Here is a 15,724-nt window from a genome sequence, read left to right as displayed (position 1 = left end):
CAGTTGTTCGACATAATTTCGTTTCATAATTCGTCAAATATGAGTGTTGTATCACGTTCATTTTTGATCAGTATAAAAATTGTACAGTGTAATTATCATAATAAATGGCAGCATTTATCGATTTCATATACATTTTATACGGATTGCGTTTTTAATTGCGTTTCATACATTACATACGATAGAATACATTCATGTCATGATATATTGGATCCATATTCAAACAAATTTCATAATAGATCGAAAATATTTAAAAAAATATTGGAAATTAGATTGAAAAAAATAGGAATTACGTTGAACGGATAATGAATTACGAAAAAGGGGAAATAAAAATAAGGACATGTTTCTTACATATATGTACATATATATATATAGTAATTTTATGAAATCACATATAATCATTGCACCAAAGAATAAAATATAGTTATGTTATTTTGTAAACTCAAATCAGGTATTTCAAGCTATGTACAATATCACTCAATCTTTAAATCTGAAAAATGAAGATAACAATTAATAAATTAAAGAAATAATTCGTTTACTAATCGCTTATTAAAAAAAATCACGTTCACGTATGTGTAAGACGTGTAAGTATGTAATGCCGCATGTGTACAACTACGTAAATACATTAATGCACAAATGTATTATGTAAGAGAAGGATATGAATACAAATAGTAATGCAATCTTCTACTTAATCAGAAAGATGTACGAATACCGTGTATTTTTACATAATCTCCGATTATTTCCATCACATAAAATTTAATAAAAATTATATAAAATGAAACAAGAAAAAACAAATATCGACTCGTATAATTCATAGCAATATCTAATTAATTCGACGTAAAAATTCTTCTTCTTTTTTTAATTTTATCTGTGACAAAATAACAATATATATTTTTTATTCAAGTTATTGCCAATGCACAGATTATAGTCTAATTTTTATTTGTCACATTTCTTTAATCAATCCTTGGGATTTCTTTACAATATAAATATCTCTATAACTATGATAAAAACATCCATACGTACATAATCTTTTATAATATATATAATAATGTTCATATATTTGCACATATTTTTAGATTAAAAATTTAAAAACAATAAATAAGTCGTATTTAACTGTTTAACATTGTTTAACAGTCTCAGCGAAAAAATAAATAGTACACACGAATAAATAGCTTTTATCGTATTCGATAAAACTTAGCAATAAATAAATACTTCGTCTTGTTGGAATGCAATCGAGCATATTATTAAAAAATTTTTTCGTTTAACAATTACCATGAAAGCACTTCATTGGAGAAAATGTTAGTCATTATCATCGGATTCCTTTGTGGGGAATGAAATGATCGACCAATGATAATATATGCGATAATATCGATCGAGATAGAAAATGAGACATTTCGCTAAACATGAATAACGTAACACGTGACATTAAACAAAATGGCACGATGTCACACACTGTTGATACTGCTAGCTTCTTCGACATCGCTCTCGCTCATTGGACTAGTCGATGATTCTAAATGATATTTTGAATCGTTATTCAAATTTTGATAACGTTGTTGTTGTTGTTGTTGTTGTTGCTGCTGCTGCTGTTGCTGCTGTTGTTGTTGTTGCTGGTGCTGATGATGATGATGGTGATAGTGATGGTGATGTTGAAGAAGATTTTCATCGTGATAACATAAATGCCTATCGTCTATGCGTTGGCGCAGATCGTTGAGGTGCACGGTCTGAACTCTTCTTTTCAGCTTCCGATGACAAAAAAGACAAACGATCAATGCTATTAATACAGCACCGATGGTATAACCCGCAGGAACAGCGTAATTATTTTTCTGTACAACTGTATTACCTGGAATATAATAATTTTTTTGTCAAATTTTTTTCGATAATCCGCATTCTTTTTTTTTCAGCATCTTTTTTTCTAATTCGTAAGTCCCTTAAAATAAATAAGTTTGATCGACATCGAGTCGATTTATTGAAATTTTATTTTATTTATTTATTTATTTTCTTTTTTATTACTTTTTTCATTTTTATATTTTTAATACACTTTTAAATAGGAGGCTACAAGTAAAATAACTGCGAAAAGAAAATAAACGCGACAGAAAGTGCAGTCAGAAAGACAACTGTGTGTAATCGTAAGTAAGGAACCAGTTGAAAATCGTCGGCAACTAAGTCGTTCGAAACTATTGAATTTAAGATCTGTTACACATTGTCGAGTTATTTAATAGCTTTACTAGTCATGGAAAGATGGAAAATTGGCAATCAAACTCAGTGACTCAATATTACAGAGACTAGAATAGGACGAATATCGAGAAAATTATGTAATAATTTACATCGAAGTTATTTTCCAGAAAGAAAGAAGAAAAGAAAATATTATATCTACAAAAAGTCGCAAAAAAAATGATTATTATATTTTTTAAAAATAATAGAAAATATGAAGATAAATTTTCAATTTTTCTCCATCATGAAAATATCCATCAAATCATATTTAACAAGATTCTGAATGAATTGATATATATATCAATAATGATAAAATCTTTTATTTTTATCTTTATTCCTGATTACTTTTGAAAACAGTTATTTGTCGTGTAAATTCACTCGAATAGACACAAAGAGCAACGTATTTTTCTGATTCAATGATACTGATCATCTAATTGGTCACATTCGTAGTAATGGTCACGACAAGTGTAAAAGAGTGTATTAAATCAAACGAATGTATTCACACGACGAGCAATTTACACGTGAATCAAACGTAATTTTGTAATAAAATTAAATTTAAGATATATAGAGATATAGAGATATATATTTCGAAAGATAATTTAGAATATAATATAATTAATGTAATCAATTGTATTGTCTTCAAAAAGGACGAAAACACTTCTTTTATACTTTTACTTTTTTTATAGTAAAGAACTTATTCTTTTCTTTTTTTTTTTTTTTTCTTAACACGTTTGTTATCGTCATTTTGGAAAATAATTTGACCATCCCGCATCGATCATAATAATTTTTCACATAATATAAAAAGTCTAATGAGTAAATAAAATTTTATTTTACTGTATCTATATCTTCGAATTTACTGTTCATGGTTAATAAGAAGTCCTCGTGCAAGCTCTGATTTCGTTGAATTTAATACATTAATAGAAATAAGACATGCATATTGGTCAAAATTATTATTATTTAAAATAAAATAGCACCGTTGAACAAAATAGAAGAAAAATATCGCTTTTTACACATCTCTTGAAAAGGAATATGTATGTGACGGAGGATAAATGGTAACAAACGTGTCAAGAAAATTTTATATTTAATATAATATAATCTCTTTCCATATTCATTCTACATATAACATTCTTTAAGATAACAACAATTTTCGATCATCGAATTTATTAGTAATCGATAATTTCAATCGCTGAGTTTGATCTCCTGGATTTTGATCTCTTGGACTTGTCCATCACTTTGCGACAATGCATATCAGATCTAACAGGGAAGGAAACAGTGTGATTGTGAATATTTTGTAGGGAAGACGTGTGCGAACTCTCGTAAGAGGAAGGAAGAAAAAGAAGAGAGAGTTCGCGAATTCACATGCTATTGTAGTATATGAATAAATTTGCATTCACTGTAAAATCATGCATCTTTCGGTAAACTTTGTGTAAAAAACAAAGGACAATTTTGAAACAAAATAAAAAAAATTGTGATCTCCTTGAAATTTCTGTATAACTGAGAAAATAAAAATAAATTACTTACTTACAAAATGTATTTATCGTGACACTTGTATGTATAATTAATAATCAAATTCAAAAATTTTTATGAAATGTGTAATTTACGATAAAAAAGACGATATAAAGTAGGTGATTTTACATTTTTTGAAATTATATACATATGTATATATATATATATATATAAATGATTGTGCATCATTGATTTGTTTCGTTTCTAATCGTACACACACGATATAGACTGTCTAATCTGGATCATAAACAGGTTATAATTCATGTTTTTGTATTAAAAATTAAGAGCAATGTGCAATATTGTGAGTGAACTCACGTGATAGGGGAGATCATAACATGCCGGATCGTCGGAAGCTTCATGAAGGGCTCAGATGGCCACGAACACAAAGCACAGAGAGAGAAGAAGCATGGCAGAGACTCCAGCCAGTGCTGGTGACAATGGGGCTGATGCTGCACCTGCGACACCACACACAGTCATTCACCCACGCAATCTCTCCATTCTTTCACCTATACACACAGCTACCTATTACTTACCTAAAATATTACACAAATTTATAGTACACAATTTATAGTACATACTCATCATTTCTCGTTGAGTTTTTTTTATTCAACATTTGTTTTCGATTTTGTTTCTTTTTTTTTTTTTTTTTTTTCTTTTCAACGTGAAACGTTAACGTTGCCCTACCCCATTGCTACACGTATCATATTGAAGGCGTGTATTGTATTGAACGCGTGTGCAAATATAAATATCGACACAAAACTTTCTTTTTATTATTATTACTCGAAAACAATTTAAAACTTGTCATGATTTACACAATAACATATTCGATATCTTGGAGTAAAAAAAAAAAAAAAAAAAAAAAAAAAACTGAAAAATACATGCCTCGTGCAGAATTTACTAATCTTTATTATATCTTAAAAATGTATCCTTAAGCCGCCTGCACACGCTAACATATGTTGCGATACATATATCGACTTTTCATCCTGTGCTAACAGTATGTGATTTATTATTTTTTAGATATTTAAAATCAATATACCGAATATATTTTCATATATTATTCAGATATATATATTTTCTATAATCAAATCCTGTTACCGATTCAGAAAATGCGAAAAAAGTTTATACACGAACTCAATACACGTATTGCAACATGATTCAGCGTGTGGAAGTTGCTTTATATTCAATTAATGATGCCAGATTTTACAATATATATATATATATATGTAAAATCTATATGTATATATATATATATATATATATATTGTTTCAATTCACGCAATCGATAATCAATTCGTATCGACGTACATCATAACAGATTAAATTTTAATTAATATCACGTGATTGTATATGTGTATACATCTATAGTAGACGCGTGCATACATACACACTCGCGTATATGCATGCATAACATATACGTGAGAAGGATTAATCAAGGATAGTAGATACTGTATTCGGTAAAAAGAGAACACGCTTGAAGAACTTGTAGAGTAGTAGAATAATCAAGTATCTATTGAACGAGATTCGAAGAAAGATACATGTTTGATATTGAATTCGAAGATGTGCGCATATGTTGTGTATATACATTTTCACGTATAGCGTATGACGGACGACGTCCACGCGAGGCGAGAACGTATATCCGACAGATTTATACAACTATGATGGTAGAAGCAAAAATAAAAGGAGTAGAATCCAATCACATATCTCTAAGAAGTTGGCTTGATATTTCTCTAACGTTTACGAAACTTACAATTTTCTTCATCCGAATCATCAGCTGGGCCACAATTATAAACCTCATTACATCGAAGCGATTCTGCAATGCAGTATTTATTTTTGCTGCACAAAAATTGATTCTGGCAGTCGGTATTTGTGCTTACTTCCGTCCATATTGCCTTAAATCCCAGTTGTCCAACCGCTTTGTCGGCTAATATAAAGCTAAAAAAAAAAAAAAAAAAAAAAAAAAAGGGAAGGAAAAAGAGGGAAAAATATCGATCAATGCTCGAGTACTGCCGCGAACGATCGCAATTCGTAATTTATATGAATATGAATAGAACGGAACGAGCTTTACGAGCTAACGAACCTAAGTCGCATGTTGTTATCCTCAGAAAGATAAGTCCATTTATCTGACGTTTTCACGCCGCATAACTCGATAGGCGTGGACGATACGGAATACCACATGCGCAGCACCGCAGCTGGACAACCACGAACTTAAAGGAAAACGTTTCTTTTAATATTGTATCTTCAGAGATAAACATGTGAAACATGTTCAAAGGGAGAGAAAAGAAAAAGATATACCTGATTGATCACCCTCTACCGAGAACGATTCAAAATTTAACAATATTCGTTGATTCGGTCGAACTCTTATAAACCAATTGCAAGTTTTACTTGCCATATTTCTCGCTGGTCCATCGTACTTGTTTGGAAAATTCGGACTGGCGATAATACCATAATTCACACTACTTATATTCGATCCGCAATCTGTAACGTAAAAAAATATATAAGAAGAGGGGAAAAAAAAAAAAGATTTGTTTTGTTTTCGTTTTACATCGAAAATACGCGGTTACCTCCAAATATAGGTTTCGCCACTTCGAACGTGTAACGAGCTTTAAAACCGCTATAAACCAGTTCCGAGTCCGAATGCAGAATTACTCTTAAACCGAGAGCACCAAGAGTCGACTCGACAGGTCCTGGCGCCGTGTTACCACAGTATCTACCTATCAATTTTTCCGTATTGTCCCGATACATATTATATATTTCCAACCAATCATCTTGACAAATTTCCATTCTGATAAAATATACGTATATATATATAAAAAAAAAAAATGAATTATAGAATATGACAAGAACAGGAAAGAACCGAAGTAACATACCCATAATGTCCATCCGTCATGTTCATATTTTTCGTTCGAACTTTAAAATAATCGAATATTAAGGTAACTTGCTCGTTTGGCGTCGCTAAGAATAAATATGTGCAATTTGTATCGCTTGGATAATTACTAGGATGTCGAGGAGAATTAAAATCTCCTCTTTTGCGAGAGGAACTGCGGTATGTGAATGTACAGCTGCCATCGGGTGCAGCGGTGCCCGGTATTTTGTATTCCGTTTCAAAGGTGTACCTGTAAATATAAATACGTTATATATGGCTCATTTTTCTATAATACGATTTTTAATACTTACCGTGCTTTAAAACCTTGCCCTTGAGATTCCCCGCTGCTAAACACCATCACAAGTCTCGGCCCATCACTAACTACATGGTTCGGATTGCTCTTCACGCCGCACAATTCGTAATCAAATTTGTCGTAAGAATCCGTCGCTTCTTGCCCTTTTAAGTATAATTTTAAATATCCATCGGTACAAGATGAACTGTGGGCCGAGAAGTAAGGAAACAAGATAAATATGAAGAAGGAAAAGAATTAAGAATTAATATTTAAATATTAATTGATTAATTATACTTACTCTCCTATCGTCTTATTCTTTGGTATATTAAATGTTATGAACTCTAATCGAACACGCTCGAGATGCTGCGAATCTTGCATTCCATAAATGAAATACCGACACACGACCTTCGGTATGTACGGAAATGGAAAGTTTGGGCTAACAACTTGTCCAGACGATTCCTTTTTACTTAAAATCTTCTGATCACATTCCGATCCTCGTATGTGCTCACCCTTGTTAGCGGTTATGAAGTCTGAATAGACAGAGACACACTCGAAATTATATATAAAACAAAAGAATGACGTATAAAAAAAAGCCTTTTCAAATTATCCTCTATTATGTTTATCCTTTACATGATTTAAATCGATTTAAATATCTTGTATTGAATTTTAGAATTTTTATTCTATTTTGAATTTATTGCGAATTTCTAGACTAGAAAGTTTCGACTTACCTAATTTAACAAAACTCTCCGAGAATTCAAAGATGCCCTTGAATCCACGATTTTGTGTATTGGCCGTACGTTGAAGGGTAACAAACAGCACGTACAAACTTGATTCCGACGAGTACAACACCAAATTTCGTTGTTGACCACAATAAGTCCCTATAACCGCCGACGTATCGTTTAAACCGTCGTACACTTTTACGTAATCCAAAGGACAACTGTTCGACATATGAAAATCAAGTTAACGATCAAATCACGCACTCCTGCTCAACTGATATTGTTAATTAACGATCAAATATTTACATACTGTTGACCTCCGAAGAACAAATCAAAGTCCCGGAACTCGAGCCTCACTCGTTGCGATTTATTCCCGATAAATTGATAACTGCATATAATACCCTTTGGATATGTGCCAGGATACGTAGGAGATAATATATTACCATTGCGTTTATGTTCCGAATCTACCGTGAAAGAGCATGGTGTGCTGGGAGCTGGTGTTCCCACCTCGTATTCAGCTGAGAACGATAATTAATGAAAACGAAAATAAATATGATTTTTATTTATATACGTATAATATGTAACATTGCTTGTATTCAACTATTTAATGCTGAAAAGAAGTCTCATGGCAAGAGGGTTCTTCGCCAGGATCACCTAACCTCATTTCAAACGCTTTGTTGACAATCCTGGCACTGCACGATACATAATAGTAGAAAAATTGTAATCTGAATATCGTAATTATTTATAAAGTTACGTTAGAATAATCATTCAAGATGTCATTATATTATATGTTAGAATATTCTGAATTTTACCAATGCATTGGTAAAAGTTAAGATCATCGTTTTATTGCTCTTCTCTGTCACAATCGAATTAGTATATGTGATAAATAAAAATGCGAGTGAAAATAGTTTCCTTCCATATTAACCAATCAAACCCGCGTTCCTTTTGCGAAACTTCTTTCCAGCAGTATATGGGGCTTAATTGAAAATTAAAGTACAAGTTAAATAATGAACATACATGAATTGATAAAGGCATAAGTACCGCTGAACAGGGTAGGTAACGTAATATTTTTATCAGTGTAAAAACTTAGAGCAATTCCCTGGTAAAGAGAAACACGCCTACGAGGTGGAATCGGGCCACAGAAACGACCACCGAAAGGCGTTTCCACCAATTTGCTGGTATTCTCCGATCGTATTTCAGCATATACATCCAGATATTCGTGGACACAACTGAAAACCAAGTTTTTCCTAGTTCATCTGTGAACAAAAATGGTATGGCCGCAAGCAAATTATGTCGACACCTAACAGATATAAATACTTACGCGGGTAATTCTCCAACAGCAGATCCACTGGAAAATTTTACAAAAAAATTGATAAACGCACAGAGAAAATTTAAACACAAATGTGGTAACGTAATGTAATTATATTTGCTTGAGTAAAAAAAAAAAAAAAAAACTACTTACTCTGGAGGTGTTCCCCGAAGGCCGAACGAATTAAATATCAATTCGACACGTTGTCGTGGTCCAGCAAAAAATGTGTATACGCATTGTCGGGAATCTCCGTCGTAATTAATTAACGTTGGCGCGTGAAATGTTCCATTCGGTGGTCCATCAGGTGTGCTTATAAACTTTTGATCGCACTCTGTAAAGTAATCACGCGTCTCTGTGTTCTTATTTCTCACCGATCAAATGATATAAATCAATATTTCAATAAAACTATTAAATATTCCACATGATAAACCGTACGCCACATATTGTCATCATTTTACTATATATCTCTCTACTTCTCTTTGTTCTATTCTTTTTGTAAAAAAAGATGATTATTGTCATTGATCATAATTTATATGTTATAACTAACCTGTACTACTGTGAGGACAAAGTAGCAAGAGCAAGATAAAAGTAGCAGAAATCAAATTATTCCCAGAGACATGCCAAAATACCGAAGCCATACTATATCCTAAGAATACACATTTGCATTTTGTTCAATCAGTGATTCGATCGAAACCACTATATTTTTCTTGTTTATTATAATAAAATTGTAGAGAAACCATTAACAGCGGCCACTGTGATTTTATCATATCGTCAGTCTCTATTCCACGCATAGAAAAAATGCGAAACATTGATTCTGGAAATCATCTGGAATTATATGAATTCAATCTGTTATGTAAAGTTAAAATTAATAATTGAATTAAATATAATCACATAAATATTATATTCTATTTTTAAAAGCGTTGCATATGAAAAATTATACAATTATACGAACTATATCAACTGTGAGTTAATAAATGAATATTTTTACAGATTTTTATATTGATGAATTCAGAAAAGAAGAAAAATAAAATAATGGGTGGTTGTGATATGCATTGCAAATGCGAAATCTATTATGTTATTTAATCGCAATTTGTATGCAATAAAGTACATAAAGAAACGAATTCTATATAACATAATATAACATAAACATACGAATGTATATCAAGTTAAGATCTTAAACACGTGTTACGTTTAATTTGCCACACCCTCGGAGCATAAAGCGTTGTGCTTTTTATGAGATTCTGCGTTACCACTTTCATAATTTTGATTACAATATATATTCGATTGGATTCGTTTATTGTACATTCTTGTTACAATATACTTAATTGTTATTACTCTTTAACGTAACTTTGAAAAAATAAAAATAAAAGAGAATTTTTAATGTTTAAAGCGCTTTGACTAACCGCCGTCCAGAGTCGCTTTCTCATCTTCTTTTTGTATATATATATGGTATGTATTTCGATATGGGTCAATAACAGCAGCGCCTCTAGTGATAAGTGATAAATTTGCACACCATGTACTAACCTCTTTTCCATATGAATGTAAACGATCTATCATGTCATAAATTTGTCATAAAAAAGTAAATAAGAAATAAAAAAAAGAGGGAGAATGTTTTATAATGATGATATGATAAATTTATATAAGGCAATTTTTAATAACAATCTTGAAAAATAAATTCCGCGGTATCATATATCATTCCATATATCATGTGCAACTTGTCATATACTGAAAACAGTCTTTTCTCTGACTCTAATAAAATATAAATATACAATTGAAATTAAAATTATTTACAATACATTGAATCAATTATTTAAATACAGGAATTTTTTGTTTCTTGTCAAAAAAGTACTTTTTTGACAAAGCATGCATATTATATTTAAAACGTACATATATATATATATATGTATATACATATAATAGATACATACCTTAAAAAACTGTGTTCAAATTTGAAATTTTATTCTTGATATTCCAACACATTAAATTTATAGGATTAAATTCTTCAATGTTGTTCGTTATAAATGTTCGTTTCTTTTTGTTTCATTTGAAAGTACAATATATACGTATATACATCTTATATTACATATTACACACGACAATATTTTTGAAATGACACATTGAAGCGTGAAAAGATAATTGAGGATAAAAAAATAATGCACTTATGTATCGAAAACGCGCTTATTATACATTGAATTTCTTTTATAGGATTCATACTGTCACGATTTTTTAAATTATCGTTACATCTGATAATACGTAAATATAAAATGAACACGATATCGTTTTGAAAATTAAATTATAATTAAGAATAGTAAGACAGGTACTTGATACGTGCCGGTATATAATATATTGCGTGTAAATATACGGATAAATATTTATGCACAAGATCGGCAAGTAATCGACGAAATAAAAAAAAAACTGAGGAAAAATTGACGGAACGGTGCAATAAGCGTAACGTTAAACAATTCTTAAACGGTCAACTTCTACGAAGGTACTGGCTACCTAGTATCTATACACGCCCCAACGATGGGTTAGAGGTCGCTAAAGTCAATCCATAAGAGTGGGGAGGAAAATCAACTTAAGAGATCTAGGTACAGTAAGAATACAGCAAATTTTTATTTATCTCATGTAAAATACCTGTAATATACATTTATCGAATACATTTTCGAAAAAAAAAATATATATTCTAATTCATAAACTCACGAATAAATTTATATTTTAATAATCGTGTGAATAGTTAATTATGAATATGGTTATTTGTTTTCAGAAAAAAATAACTTATTGTATATTGAGCGTGATCAAATTTAAAAAAAGAATTATGGACATATATAACTGATAATGAAATTGTTACTACTCAAATCATTACTATTTGCGATTAATAAAGTACATATAAAGTATATATAAAATACACAAATAATAATTTCCAAATTAACCTCTTTCGAAATGATTTTAGTTTGATATATGCAGATGATAGTTATGAATAAAATAAAATATGACTCGTGGGACAATTTCATGTGTGCTTATCATTTGCCTCAACTTTCATATTTGTGACTATGTTTAAATCGTAATAATGATATCGATTTTTATATTTTGCTCGATTTATTTTTTTTGTTTTTACAAGTCTTACTCACCAAAATACAACTAATGATAATATTAATGATATTCCAAACTTAACTTGATTGAAATTTATAAATCATTAGATTGATAAATGTAACAAAAAAAAAAAATACATTTTGCATTAATACAGAATACTTTCAGCTTCAAATATATACGCATAGAAGCAAAAACTAGAATGGATAATGTGGATAAAAGAAGAGGAGAAAACAGTACGTGTTCTAACGGTATATAAATAAATGTAGCATCGTTTAAGAAAGGTAATTCACATACAACTGTTTATTGAGACATGTAGAATACATCTGGTCATACACAAAAATCTTTGACACTTTAAATCAAGCTCCTAGCCCGAAAAAGGAACCATTTCAACATTATTTTAAATTCATCAATAATTATTACATTTAACTACGTCACACTAAAATTAGAGACAACTTTTAAAATTGCAGGAATTAAAAAAAAAGCAAAGCAATTGGAAGATGATGAATAATAAAAAGAAATCTGAAAACGCAATTATCAACGATAAAGGAATTTGGTCATTTGAAATTTATCGTTCACTTTTAGCCATGGAGCTGACATGTGGCATGTGTGGCGCGAGAAACATAAACCGTTCATATATATGTTCATGTGAATAGTGTTACGTACATTTTTTCATTTTTTTTTTTTTTAACATTTTTCTTTCATTTTCTTTCCGTACAATTGTTCACTTTTGTTGTTTTCCTCATTAGTGCTAAATAACATCACGTCACAAAATGCATATCCGCAGGAATATAATATATAATATATTTATATATAATTAAAAAACACGTCTTTTTGGGTCGTTATTAACATAAATTGAGCGACCCAAAAATCACACAACATCCGCTTGACACGGGCCAACCAAGAAAAGTCAAGTTCCCAAGGATGTGTGCCGCAAATTAGGGCAATGACCGGGTAAAAGGGTGCGCGCGGCTACAGCATCGTCAGCCACAGTGGTGCATTATCCTAAATGCGACCGATAACCCCCAGGCACCCCAGCTGCCACACCGGTCACTTGTATAAAATAGCAAAGGATAAATGATATAATATTGGGGCGCCTTAAACGCTGGGGTAGGGCCAATATCGTAACGCTAGTACCTAGATCAGTCTAAAGTCTCGTCACCGTGAACTGCTTCCGCTTTTGCCAGGTTATGCTTCCTTGCCCCCGCAAGCTGAACATTTCCTCTTTTTTTCGTTCGTTCGTTCGTTTCTTCGTTCTTTCTTTCTTTCTTTCTTTCTCGCATACTTGCTTCCTACCTGCCTGCCTTATATTAGTATATTATCTTCCTCTATTATAATTTCGAAGGAAAACCAGAATTCTTTTATATTGAAACGTTATTGTGTTACAAAAACCCACTCAGTATAATTAGCAATATCATTCTTATTATATCGTTAATATTAATATTATTATATCCTTGATATTATGTTTTTATAAATAGGATGTGTAGGTAAGTAGAATAGGTAGGTATAAAATATGTAAGTGAGAATAATGAATTACGAGGAAAAAGGATTAAAGGAATGAAAGGTAATAATATTGATTCGTATGTATAAGGACAGTAATTTTTTTTTTTTTTTCTTTCGATTGCTGGCTTCTTTCGTTTCCCTCTACTCTTTCTCTCATTCCTCTCGTTCTCTCACTCTCTTTCTCCTTTTCTCTCTCTCGCTCTCATTCGCTCCTCCTTCCCCACACGCACACGCACACACAATCATCTTTCTTTCTTTCTTTCTTTCTTTCTTTCTTTCTTGCTTGCTCATCCGTCCATTTTTTCATCATTCAGCTTCATACAAATACTTTATCATACCCTCCCCTTCCCCTTTTTTATCCATGCATCTATTTCTTTCATTTACACGATCGCATGACCGGGGACAGGAAGTAGAAGTGAGGGAACTTCGATCGTTAGATTACTGCTGCGTCATCGCTACCAAATTTGTATCAATGACGAAATAAAATCGGACTTGAGTAATTACGAATAAAATGTGCAACAAAACGTTGGTCGATACGAGTCGTTCTAAACAAATCGATCACGATAGATTGTCGTTAATGAAAATTGATCGATTCGAGCTTTTAATGAATACAGGAATGGTGGGCATTTTTTTTTGTTCCTTGCCTTTAAGTTTTTGATTCCTTCTCATTCCTTTTATTAATCGGACACGGAAATGCATTTCTCTCATACCTACTTCTGTGTGCATTGTATCCAATAGGGCCAAAGTACATGCTAGTTTTTTTTTTTTTTTTCGCTGATGCTATACTCATAATAAGACAATACAGTGATATGCAGTCACTTCGTTACAAATGAAATGATCTTTTATCGCAACTTTTTAACTATCTTTCCGTCACAATTCGGGGGTAATGTGTAAAACGCTATTAGGCTTCGCTTTTATGTTTTTTTTTTTTTTTTTTTTCTCTTTTTCTCCATTTCAATTATTCTCCAGAACAGGGGGTGTCTGGGCTCCAGGGACAGGGACCAACTATAGCCCGCATTTGCAACTCTTACTAATTAACTAACAGGCTAACAATAACAACGAGTCAACACTCAAAATGTGTGCTGTATGTGTTCATGCATTTGTAAACGCTGCGTACACTTTACACATCCTAAATCAATCCGTGACTATCATTATCAAATTCTGTAGTCAGTCGTTCTAAGAAACAAACTTCTTTGCATGTGGTAAGAAGAGAACCACGCGATATAAACGCAACATAAAAATTTTGAAAGTAAAATTTAAGATAAAAATACAAACGAAACATATAAGATATATCTTTCCTCCTAAACGTTTTGCTCGCCCGTACATATCCAACGGTCCTTTGTTCGATTTTTTTTTAATAATAATAATAATAATAATAATTAATAATTAATTAATAATTAATAATAATAATTATAATAATAATAATAATAATAATAATAATAAAACAAAAAAGAAAAATAAAGGAAACAGGAGAAAAACAATAGAAACAAAAGAAAGAGAATTAAAAAGAGAAAACGAAAACTTAAAAAAGGATAAATATGCTATAAATTTTAAATTCTAATTTTTCTACTATTTGGACATTGTCATTAGGAATTTTCTTATAGAAACGAATCTTTTCCTAATCAATTTTGTTGCCTTTTTAATAATTTTTTTTTCTTTCTTATCATTTTGATTTATATATATGTATATATATATATATATACACATACATATATATATATATATATTTTTTTTTCCTTTTTTTTTTTTTAATCTGATCCTTGTCGCTTGATCGTAATCGAACAAATGTGAAATGTGTATTTTCACGTAGAACCGTTGATTTCTAACCGCATCATTTTTTTTTTTTTTTTCTATTCTTGTAAAACCTGCCTGACCCTTAATAATAATAATAATAGTTTCACTGACTGTACACATTATAGACCAACAATAGAAGGTCTAGCGGCGCTTGGCGCGCTCCACGCATCACACATACACATACGCGTGTACCTATATGCACACTTGCAGCAGACCCACATGCACAATACACTCACTCTTTACGCGCGCGCGTAAACACACATACAGAGGTGCAGAGACACGCACATTGATACACGCACACGCGCGCACACACACTATGCAAGCATGCATTCGCAAAACGTGTTACTAAGTTTTTCCTTTCCTTATCTAGCAAAAAGAAAGAAAAAGCTACTCGAATTGATCACTATTTACTTGTAATATTTAGCTCACGCTCGATAAATCTGCTA

The 15,724-nt window shown here is 31.3% G+C and overlaps 1 protein-coding gene and 2 long non-coding RNA genes across 10 annotated transcripts; 2 read left to right on the top strand and 1 right to left on the bottom strand.

Moving 5' to 3' along the window:
• Nucleotides 1-340: 340 nt before the first annotated feature.
• On the bottom strand, nt 341-10,962 carry LOC100863597 (CUB domain-containing protein 2). 8 transcript variants are annotated; one of them, XM_012485966.3, is made up of 16 exons: nt 10,823-10,962; nt 9,632-9,719; nt 9,442-9,540; nt 9,048-9,225; nt 8,907-8,933; nt 8,603-8,814; nt 7,896-8,103; nt 7,598-7,806; nt 7,168-7,399; nt 6,889-7,074; nt 6,582-6,827; nt 6,276-6,496; nt 6,007-6,189; nt 5,792-5,918; nt 5,462-5,646; nt 341-1,837 (listed from the first exon to the last, which is right to left on the bottom strand). In XM_012485966.3, the coding sequence occupies exons 3-16, from the start codon at nt 9,530-9,532 to the stop codon at nt 1,443-1,445; spliced, it is 2,700 nt and encodes an 899-aa protein (XP_012341420.2). In that variant the 5' UTR covers nt 9,533-9,540; nt 9,632-9,719; nt 10,823-10,962; the 3' UTR covers nt 341-1,442. The 8 variants fall into 8 exon arrangements, 5 of the variants coding, with proteins under 5 accessions (XP_012341420.2, XP_086759842.1, XP_031772920.2 ...); XM_086903716.1 differs by lacking the exon at nt 10,823-10,962 and adding an exon at nt 10,084-10,199; XM_031917060.2 differs by lacking the exon at nt 10,823-10,962 and adding an exon at nt 10,047-10,187.
• Nucleotides 1,415-3,741, top strand: LOC147658211 (uncharacterized). Its single transcript, XR_015290827.1, has 3 exons — nt 1,415-1,808; nt 2,046-2,123; nt 3,504-3,741. It is a non-coding gene; the product is annotated as an uncharacterized LOC147658211 (long non-coding RNA).
• A 272-nt stretch (nt 10,963-11,234) lies between the features above and the next one.
• LOC147658210 (uncharacterized) lies at nt 11,235-12,515 on the top strand. The gene is made up of 2 exons (XR_015290832.1): nt 11,235-11,482; nt 12,150-12,515. It is a non-coding gene; the product is annotated as an uncharacterized LOC147658210 (long non-coding RNA).
• The last annotated feature ends 3,209 nt before the right edge of the window (nt 12,516-15,724 follow it).

The sequence above is a fragment of the Apis florea genome, unplaced genomic scaffold (genome assembly GCF_048593485.1).
Source record: "Apis florea isolate Af1SG1 unplaced genomic scaffold, ASM4859348v1 contig_2293_pilon, whole genome shotgun sequence".
NCBI classification, from domain to species: Eukaryota; Metazoa; Arthropoda; class Insecta; order Hymenoptera; family Apidae; genus Apis; species Apis florea.
This window is presented reverse-complemented; position numbering and strand designations above follow the sequence as displayed.